We start from the raw sequence: 9,654 nt of genomic DNA on the forward strand, positions 1-9,654 counted from the left end.
GAGAATTTAAGAGAGAGATGGGGAGAGGGAAGAGAGGGAGAGAGAATTAGAGAGAATTAGGTAAAATCAAAGAGAGAGAAATAGAGACGAAAAACGAGAATGACAGACAAACAGACTGACAGACAAAAGAGTAACAGGAAGACCGAAACTCCGACAGAGAAACCGACAAAGCGAACACGAGTACCCCTCCCCCCTCTCTCTCCCCCCACCCACCCACCAAACGCCAAAACAAACAAACAAACAAACAAACAAACAAACAAAGGACGCAGTACATCCCTTCTCCCATCCAGCATCACGCCAGAGGAGAAAAAGGACCTCCTGATCGACCTTCTCCTTCAGCAGGAAAGCAGCAGCAGCAGCCTATGCCTACCGGTGTGTGTGTGTGGGAGAGGGAACGGCATAGGGCGGCGTGGCGAGGTAGTCCTAGGCGATGGAATGCGTTTGGGAGAAGAAGGGTCGTGGGGTTTATGGGGGGGTGGAGGGGTGGGGGGGTGGGTGGGGTGGGGTGGGAGGGAAGGGGGAGGAGGAGGAAGACGGGGGAGGGGTAGGGGTAAGGATTTGGGGGTGGGAGAGGGAGAGAGGTAGGGGGGGGGGAGAGAGGTAGGGGAGGGGGAGGGGATTGAATGGGGGAGGATAAGAAGACGGGGAAGGTAGGGGAGGGTAAGAGGAGGGGGAGAGTAGGGGAGAGGAAGAAGACGGGGGAGGGATAGGGGAGGGAATGGGAGTGAGAGAGGAGGGGGAGAGAATGAGCTAGGCAAGAGGGCAAGGGAGGAGAGGGGAGAGAGTGGGCTAGGCAAGAAGGTAGGGAGGGGGAGAGGAAGAGGAAAAGGAAGGGGAGGGAAGGGGGAAGCAAGAAGGTAAGGGGAAAAGGGAGAAAGAGGAAGGAGGGATAGGAAGAGAACGAGTGGGGAGAAGAAGGAGAGAGTGTAATGCAACAGAAGGAGAAGGGAGAGGTGGAGGATAATTAAGAATAAAGGAGGAAGAGGAAAAGCTGAGATGGTTAAGAAAGAAGGTAAGAAGGAGGGAGAGAGGGAGAGGAAGACAACAAGGAAGGAGGGAGAGAGGTGGGGGTAGTCGAGGAGGATCGGAGGGGGGCTGAGGAAGGAGGACGGGATTGGGGGCGTTAGGGGAGGGGGGAGGAAGGGAGGGAGGGAGGGAGGGAGGGAGGGAGGGAGGGAGGGAGGGAGGGAGGGAGGGAGGGAGGGAGGGAGGGAGGGAGGGAGAGAGGGAGGGAGGGAGGAGGGAGAGGTCCGGAGCCTGCCTGCGTGCGTGCTCTGTGATTATTGTCGGCGGCGTGTCCTCCTCCGCCGGTCCTGTCCTGGTTCATTTCGGAATTTATGAAGGGCTCGGTCTCCTCGGTCGGGCCTGCGTGTGTGTAGGGGGGGAGGGGGAGGGGGGGAGGGGGGAGTCCTGGGCTTGCTTTTGTCCGTCTGCGTTGTTATTATTGTTATTGGTATTATTTTGTTCGTTTTTTTTTTTTTTTTCTCTTTTCTTTCTCTCTCTACACCATATTATTTTTTTTCTTCCTCCTTTGATTCTCTTGCTTGGGAAAATCATTTCGATACTCGTTAATTTCAGGCGATCCAATCTACCTGGATTTTCTAAAATGATCATTAAAAGATAAATGAAACCCAGTCACCTTGTAATTAATTCCTGTTTGTGCGCAGCCTCCGGGTGCCGGCAAGACGTACCTGGTGAAGCAGATGAGCAACGTGTGCGAGATGCCGCTGTACGGCGTGCACACCCACCAGGTGCGGGGGGCGGCGCAGACGAGGAAGCTGTTCGAGCAGGCGAGGGACAACTACCCGTCGCTGGTGTTCATGGACGACGTGGACGCCATCTTCGCCAACCACGACGAGGAGCCGCCCTGCACCACCTACGTGCAGGCCATCCGCGACGAGCTGTTCACGCAGCTGGGGCCTCGCAAGCTCAAGATCGTGGACCCGAAGTCGTCCAAGAACCCGACGGGCAGCGCGCTCCCCTCGCCCTCCTGCTCGTCCTCGGGCCGCGGGGTCAACGGCGTCGGCGGCAGCAGCAGGGCCTCCAGCAGGGCGTCGACCATGTCCCGGCCGCGCCCCTCGGCTCCGCCCGACGACGAGGAGGACGTGTACCCCGAGGACGAAGACTCGCCTTACCCCGACAACAACGGCATCATCGTCGTCGCGGCCACGAGCGCCCCCTGGCAGCTCTACAAGGCAAGTTCCCTCCTCTCTCGTCATCTTCGCTTTTATGGTCTTTTTTATTATTACTTTTTTCTCATGATAGTAATTATTATTTCTGTTTTATTGACGCATTTTGCACATAGCCAGGCAGTCGTCTGTATCTTATTACCTCCACCGTTATACCTGTTAAACCCATGCTATAATATCCTTTCTACTTGTCTCCCATGCTAACCACCCTTATGCCATCATAATATTTTACTGCTACCCAAACTTCACCTTTTTAATCCCACTCACTATTTCCCAGTCAAAATAATCCCCCTCATCACGCTCTTAGGACCACGAACTGCTCAGCCGATTTCGCGGAGTGTACCTCGTGGGTCTCCCGGACAAGCAGGCAAGATACAACCTCCTTACGACGCTGTTTCAAGACGTCCACCACAGTCTCAGCGACAAGGACATCATGACGGTCGCTGAGAAGACGGAAGGGTAAGCGTTATGGGGTTCTTGTCGCAGAACACCTGTTTCTTACTCTCGTGGGTAGTATTTGAGTAGCTTCGATCACAATACGTTATGATATATAGAACTGAAGTGACAGTTTTCAGCTTATTTTTTTACATAGAACCGAAAGGATGAATGGAACAAATACAAATAAAATAACTAAACAATAGATGCAAGGAAAGCGCTAATGAACCAAATCCAAATCAAGCTAAAACGAACAAATCAAACTCTACTGAACCCCAAATCCAAACGAAAACGAACCGAATCCAAACAAGACACTAATCGACCCCCTTTGCTCCCGTGCAGGTTCACCCCCGCTGATCTCATGGTAGTGGTCAAGACCCTCACGTACCGCCAGTTCTCGTACCTCCTGTCCATGACCTCCCCCCACGTCGGGTCCGTCGACGGGAGCTCCAGCGAACTCGGCTCCTCGGGCTCGAGAACGCCGCTGTCGTCGGAGATGTCGGAGGTAAGGCCAAGCATTTTTGGGGATGTTTGTGTGCTGTTGGTTTGGCGAATGAAAGGTTTGTAATTGTTTGAAGTTAAGGACTATTGGGAAGGTGCGATAGTTATTCATATTTAGTTTTAAGGTTTGAAACCAAATGTTAAAAGTGGATGATGTAGTGAATTAGGTTTTTTCATTCATTGAACTTTACGTAGATTATTTCACGAAATGATCGATACTGAAACTATAGCGCAACTTACCTTAAAACCTTTTGCTATAGAAACCAGCAAAGCAAAAAAAAAACAAAAAAAAAACGCAGATCCATCGCAAAAATCCACCATATAAATCCTCCTTCCCTCCCCCCCCCCAGTCCGGCTCCGAGTCGGACCTCGACGGCCTTCCGGAGTCGGAGAGCCACATGAAGCGCGGCGTGGTGTCGGTCGCCGCCGTGGCCGCAGCCGTCGCAGCCGCTAGCGGGGCCGTGCCTAAGAAGGACCTGAAGCCGGTGGCGCCCAACAAGAAGGTGCCGGCAACGCCTCCCCCTTGCGTCACGTCCATCTGCAAGGACTGGGACTCCGACGAGGACGAGCACACGGAGGGCCCCCACGACTCGCCCGAGAGTCAGCGGGACGAGGTACGGAGGCTCGCGTCGAGGGCCATGCGGCTTCATTGATTTTGTGATTTTTCTATTTGTATAATATTATTATTATTTTTAAGGAAATTACATGTGTTCACTAATGTGGGTGACTGCTTCATTATCAGTAGTTATATGATTACCAGTAGTTATAACCCTGCATGAAGTAATGGATGACTGAAATTGGTTTGATATATTGTTTATGAATTAAAGGAATTGGTCGGACACATTTGCATAAGTTGACGTAGCTCTCCACGAGTTAACAATAAAAAGCAGGACTAAGTAAAAGACAAATGTGACCTGTCAGTTGGACTTATCATTATTGACCTCAGTGTAAATCCATGTTTGCAGAAGAAAATAGCCTCAAACGACCCCCAGGCGCCGACGAGAGTGTTGGAGGAGTCGCTGCTGGTGCGGAAGGGGAGCAGCTCGGCGTCCCCGGGCAGCAAGCAGGGCGACGAGGGCTCCGTGCCGTCCCCGGACTCTGCGATCGGCATGTCCAAGAGCAGCGAGGAGGTGGCCGCCCCGTCGAGACTTGTGGAGCAGGACGATGCGCCCCCCCGACGGACGCCCTCGGAGAGCAGTAGTAGTGGAGTGACCTCTTCAGGCTGTGATAGTAGTGATAGCAGTGCAATAGTTGACGAGGGAGTCGGGGAAGCCGGCGACCACGCCCCTCCTGCCAAAAGTGACAGTGAACCGAAGGTAGAGGAGGACGCGGGCGCCCTCGGAGGCTCAAGGGAGGGTCGGGAAGGCGGGGAGGAAACGGCTGAAAAGGACAGCTTAGTGGTAGAGGAAGAGGGGGAGACGGAACCCATAAGTGAAGGTGCTCACTGTGATAATGAGAAGGAAGACGATATTAACACGACAGAAAACTCTGGAAACTGTGACAATGACGAGGGGCGGGTCGGAACCCCCGCCGAGTTCGAATTGCATTACAGTGAACCTCCAGAGCCCATGCGGGATGACAACTGTGCCATTGACAGTGACAGTGACAATGACGTAGTGGAGACCCCTCGCTCAAGGGGCGGTCGCCGCGTGGCGTTTTCGGGCATGTCTCCCATGGAGCCTCTGTCCGTCGACGTCGGCGACAACTGCGGGCCCCCCAACATTTCCTTAGACGACATTCCACCGAACATCTCGCTGGCGCCGTCCAACCTGCCGGAGCCCATGCTGGCGGACGACCGTCACCAGGAGTCGGCGCCGAACGCCATCCTGCTGAGCCTGCTGTCCCGCCCCGCCGGCTCCGCCCGCAGCGAGCGCCGCGACCGCCACCTGGACGAGCCCTCGGAGCTGGCCTCCCTTCTGCATCCAGACCACGACCTTGACGTCAACAAGACCTCGACGCCCATCGAGCCGATGGGGCCCCTCACGCCCACACCCAACCTGTCTCCAACCCCGACCCCGACACCCAGCGAAGGCTCCAGTCATAATGGCACCGTTGGAAGCTCAGGGAGTGGCACTCACGCCTCGGGCAGATCCACAAGCAGTGAGGTAGGGAACATCCAAATATTATTTCTGATACGCTGTTCTTTACAAGTCCCAATTCTAATTTTGTTCAAGCATTAAGTATCCACCGAAAATGTGCAGCTCACTTAGTATTATCAATGAGGATTCAGCAAATGAATAAAGTATTTACAAGTTGTATAAGCAAGATGTAACAATAAATATGTGCGGCTCTTGACAGGTACGCAAGAAAGATGATAGCGACTCATCCTTCGACCACAGTGATACCCACACCGTCCCCTCTTCAGACATCTCCACTGCCACGTGTAATGAAACAGGTAAGTGTTAAGTATTTAGAAGCTCAATATCCATTCATTATTAATCATGTTTTTATCCATTTGATGATTCTCATTTCTATTTTTTTTTTTTAAATTTTAAGCCTAGGTATGAGTTTGTGTTTATAATGCACACGTTCTCTAGCCTTCTCCCTCCATTAGCCATACATAATCAACCAATTCCATAGCACTACATTGCCCTTATCTTCCAGGAGAGACCATGGAATGCAGAACAGATTCTGAAGAAAGGTTACAAGGGCTTGAGGACGGACACAATCGAGCAGACAGCGACCGTGGCAGTGAGTACGACACCCCCACAGAGGCCAAGGCTGTGGGGGGAGGAGGAGGTGGGGGTCTCAACTCTCTCCTCAGCGATTTTCGGGGAGATCAGCATTCAGTTGATCAGCCTGGTGAGTTTATTGGTGGCGCTCTTTTGTGGTTTTGTGGTGTTGGCGTTCGTGTGTGTTTCTTTATGGATTTTTTGTTTTGTTTTATTTTTGTTTGTTTACTGTGAAAGGTTCTGTATTCAAGAATGAGTGATGATTTTCCTCTTCTTTTTCTTCATCTTTTTGTTTGATGTTATTATTATTCTTCTTCCTCCTCCTCCTCCTCCTCCTCCTCCTCCTCCTCCTCCTCCTCCTCCTCCTCCTCCTCCTCCTCCTCCTCCTCCTCCTCCTCATCCTCTTTCTCTTTCTTCTTTTACTTCTCCTCCTCCCTCTCCTCATCCTCTTTCTCTTTCTTCTTTTACTCCTCCTCCTCCTCCTCCTCCTCCTCCTCCTCCTCCTCCTCCTCCTCCTTTTCTTCCTCTCCCCATCCTCTTTCTCTTTCTTCTTTTTCTTCTCCTCCTCCTCCTCCTCCTCCTCCTCCTCCTCCTCCTCCTCCTCCTCTGCTACCATTTCCATATGTTAATTCCCATTCTTCCCATTTTCAGGCCGATGTTCTGGAGGTGGTCGCAAAGGGCTACAGAAGTGTCTCAGATGAAGAGATCAAGCGCTACACAGACTTCATGGTTTGGTTCTCGAATGTAGCCAAGTCGGCTTGTCCTCATTCTAAAGACGGTATGTTTAGGTGATTTGCTTGCCAAGGAAATAATGTTAGATAGTATTTAAGGTATTTTTAATCTTATTGTTCATGAAGAGGATATAGTTTTAAGTATCTCATGTAACTACTTCCTTATATTCTAGTTAAAGATAATCATTTTTATAGCGTTTCATCTTCTTCAATATTGAACTTTTTTCTATTTCATTTTTTTTTCTTTTTCTTTTTTTTTTTTTTTTTTTACTTTGCAGTTATAAGATATTTACTTCTCTTGTCACAGGTTCCCACAAGGCCAACGCCCCTCCCCTTGATGACATCAGCGTGGACTCGACCATATATGACACACCGAGCTTCTCCAAGAAGCGGAAAGGACCCCTTCGCAAGTTGGGCCGATTCCTCCTCAAAGCTTTGATGTTCATCCTTGACTGAGAGGGACGTCCTTTATGCAAAATGATGGTATTTTTCTGCGCTCAGGATTCGTATAAGACGTCTTCTTTTTTTTTTATTATTACACGTATACATATCCTAGTCTTTTGTTAGACTTTTTTTATTTTTTGATTGGAATTTCATTTTATTGAGGACCAATTTTTTTTTTTTATGCAGTGAGAAAGTAATTTGACTAGCATTACAATCACTTTCCTCAAAAAGTGCATTTACACTAATCTGGTCAATGAGAAGGTATTACCTTTCTTCCACATATGATAATAAGGTAAATACAGGAGCAACATGTTTGATGATCAGACAAAATCAACAAAACCATGTGTTATTATTATTATTTTTTGAATTCATATTTATTCTAGTTTTTTTTCTATGGTGGAGGCCATAATTGCAGTTAGGCACGAAGAAGCCTTGAAATAAATTCCTTCTTATAAGGGGAGAAAGGAATAAGGACTTCGGTCTTCATGTGTACTGTGTACATATATATATATATACATATATATATATATATATATATATATATATATATATATATATATATATATATATATGACACATATATATATATATATATATATAAATATATATATATATATATATATATATATATAAATATATATATATATATATATATATATATATATATATATATATATGAGACACATATATTCATATATATATATATATATGAGACACATATATGCATATATATATATAGACACATGATTTTGTCACAAAACCCAGAGGAGTTGGATGATGGTTGTAGATCTTATGAAATGCCTCCATGATGTAGATGGAGACAGTGTGAGACAATCAAATATTGCAATTTTGACGTCATAAGGAGAAGGAATCGTTACTTCCTCTTCAGTTTTATCTTATGAGTAGGAGAAGCCCAGTAGTGTGATGGTCGACTGCTCTACATGCTGAATACTGAAAATGACATGGCTCGGGTTCCTCACGTCTTTCCCAGCGAGTGAGAAAACTAGGTAGTGGTTGTCAGTTAATGATACAAGTAGCTGCATCACGGATTTTGAAAACATGGTCACAATACAGCGGCATTTTTTTTTTTTTTTTTTTCTCTTCCTTTTTTTTTCTTTTTTTATTTCCCTTACAGTAAGTGGTTTGGGTAGTCGAGCCAATATAGTGTATATAATTGATAGGTCATGTGAATAGCCTAAGTTACAAGATAAAGTTGATTAGGTGAATATATTTAAAATATATAAAAAAGCAAACATTGGGCTCTTGCTTGCTTCTGCTTGTTGATAGCAGTCAACCAGGGTTATTTTTTCCCCTTCATTGTGACAGTCTGCTTTTACATATATTTTTCTATTGTAATTTTGTACTGCAGATTAAAAAGATTATTCCAAATGACATGCAGATTTCAAGCATTCAGAAACCCAGATATTCCCAGTGGAATCAATATTATTATATAATATAAATCACATTTATCTATATCACTTACAGTTCTGTTGTAATTTAGTGGACTAGTAAGGCAGTTAGAGATTGAGCATTCATTGTTATTCAAGTTTAGCTAATGCAACAAGGCGATGACATACACGCATTACTATTATAACAATTACAGTATTTTTATATGGAATGACTTGTCTATCATCACTTTGATCTTTAGTTTTTATGTCAGTTGTAGGTGTGTGTTAGTAAGATGTATTCAGTAAATATTTTTTTTTACAGCAAAGTGATGGTTTAGGAACATTTTTTACCATGTTCTAGGAAAAGAGGGAATACTTCTCTTTGTTATTTATCTAATTTTATAATTTTATAAAAGTGAATCATGCAATTACGGGCTTTAAAATTATGTGTGGGACTTTGCTATAAAGTAAAAGATACTTAACAAAATTACTAAATATCTATGTTCCATGGTATGTAAAAGATAGAATAAAAACAATGTCACAAAGGAGGGTTGCACGTTATTGATTTATTTCCCATAATTATATGACTAATTCCAAGAAAAAAGGATAAAAAGAGTCAAGATTTCTTTCTAAAAGTTCCTACTAGTGTCACAAATACTAAAGAGAAATTGGAGGCTAATGTCTCCCAAAAGAAATTTCACTGGGTGAATATTCAGATCTTGTTTTTAAAAAGAACTAGCTCAATTCTACTACCTTTTTTTACATTAAATTATAGGATGCTTCTTGCATTTTTTTTTTTTTTTTTTTTTTTTCTTAAAACTTTCTTCCCTCCCTTTTTCTACACAAAGGGTTTTCATAGAGAGCGTTCTTGTGCTGCATTAAAAAAGTCGCTGGAGACGTTGTTTGATTATAGCTGAACAAGTCTACTGGAATATTTTTCATAATGGTTTCCTTTCATAAGAATGGAATTGTTTAGTTTATTAGAAATGGTAAAATATACAGATGCATTATGAAATGTTTTTTATTATTCCTAACTGTTTTGCCAGTGTCAACTTCATACATAAATGTACATCCATAATTGTGAAATCTATATTGCACCAAGCTTCAAAAGACAAAATTTATTACATATAAGTTTGGTGGATAGTAAATCAGATAAAGAATTGTAACAACATAAATATAATATGGTGTAAAGGCAACTTTCTTTATGAATGAATGTCTTTGGTTATAACGATTTAAAATTCACTGAATCCCTGAATTTTAAATTTATGCAATAAGTATAGCAGAAGGAATATGA

The 9,654-nt window shown here is 45.1% G+C and overlaps 1 protein-coding gene across 1 annotated transcript in view; it reads left to right on the top strand.

Moving 5' to 3' along the window:
• Positions 1–6,977, top strand: part of LOC125033524 (flocculation protein FLO11-like) — a 37,673-nt gene extending 30,696 nt beyond the window's left edge. The window contains exons 3-11 of the mRNA XM_047625098.1: positions 1,668–2,195; positions 2,497–2,648; positions 2,967–3,129; positions 3,476–3,739; positions 4,091–5,230; positions 5,424–5,520; positions 5,730–5,927; positions 6,449–6,575; positions 6,836–6,977. Of these exons, the coding sequence (XP_047481054.1) occupies positions 1,668–2,195; positions 2,497–2,648; positions 2,967–3,129; positions 3,476–3,739; positions 4,091–5,230; positions 5,424–5,520; positions 5,730–5,927; positions 6,449–6,498 (2,592 nt within the window). The 3' untranslated portion in view covers positions 6,499–6,575; positions 6,836–6,977. The remainder of the gene's footprint in view (positions 1–1,667; positions 2,196–2,496; positions 2,649–2,966; positions 3,130–3,475; positions 3,740–4,090; positions 5,231–5,423; positions 5,521–5,729; positions 5,928–6,448; positions 6,576–6,835) is intronic.
• Positions 6,978–9,654: the final 2,677 nt, after the last annotated feature.

This window comes from Penaeus chinensis, chromosome 16 (genome assembly GCF_019202785.1).
Source record: "Penaeus chinensis breed Huanghai No. 1 chromosome 16, ASM1920278v2, whole genome shotgun sequence".
Lineage (NCBI taxonomy): Eukaryota > Metazoa > Arthropoda > Malacostraca > Decapoda > Penaeidae > Penaeus > Penaeus chinensis.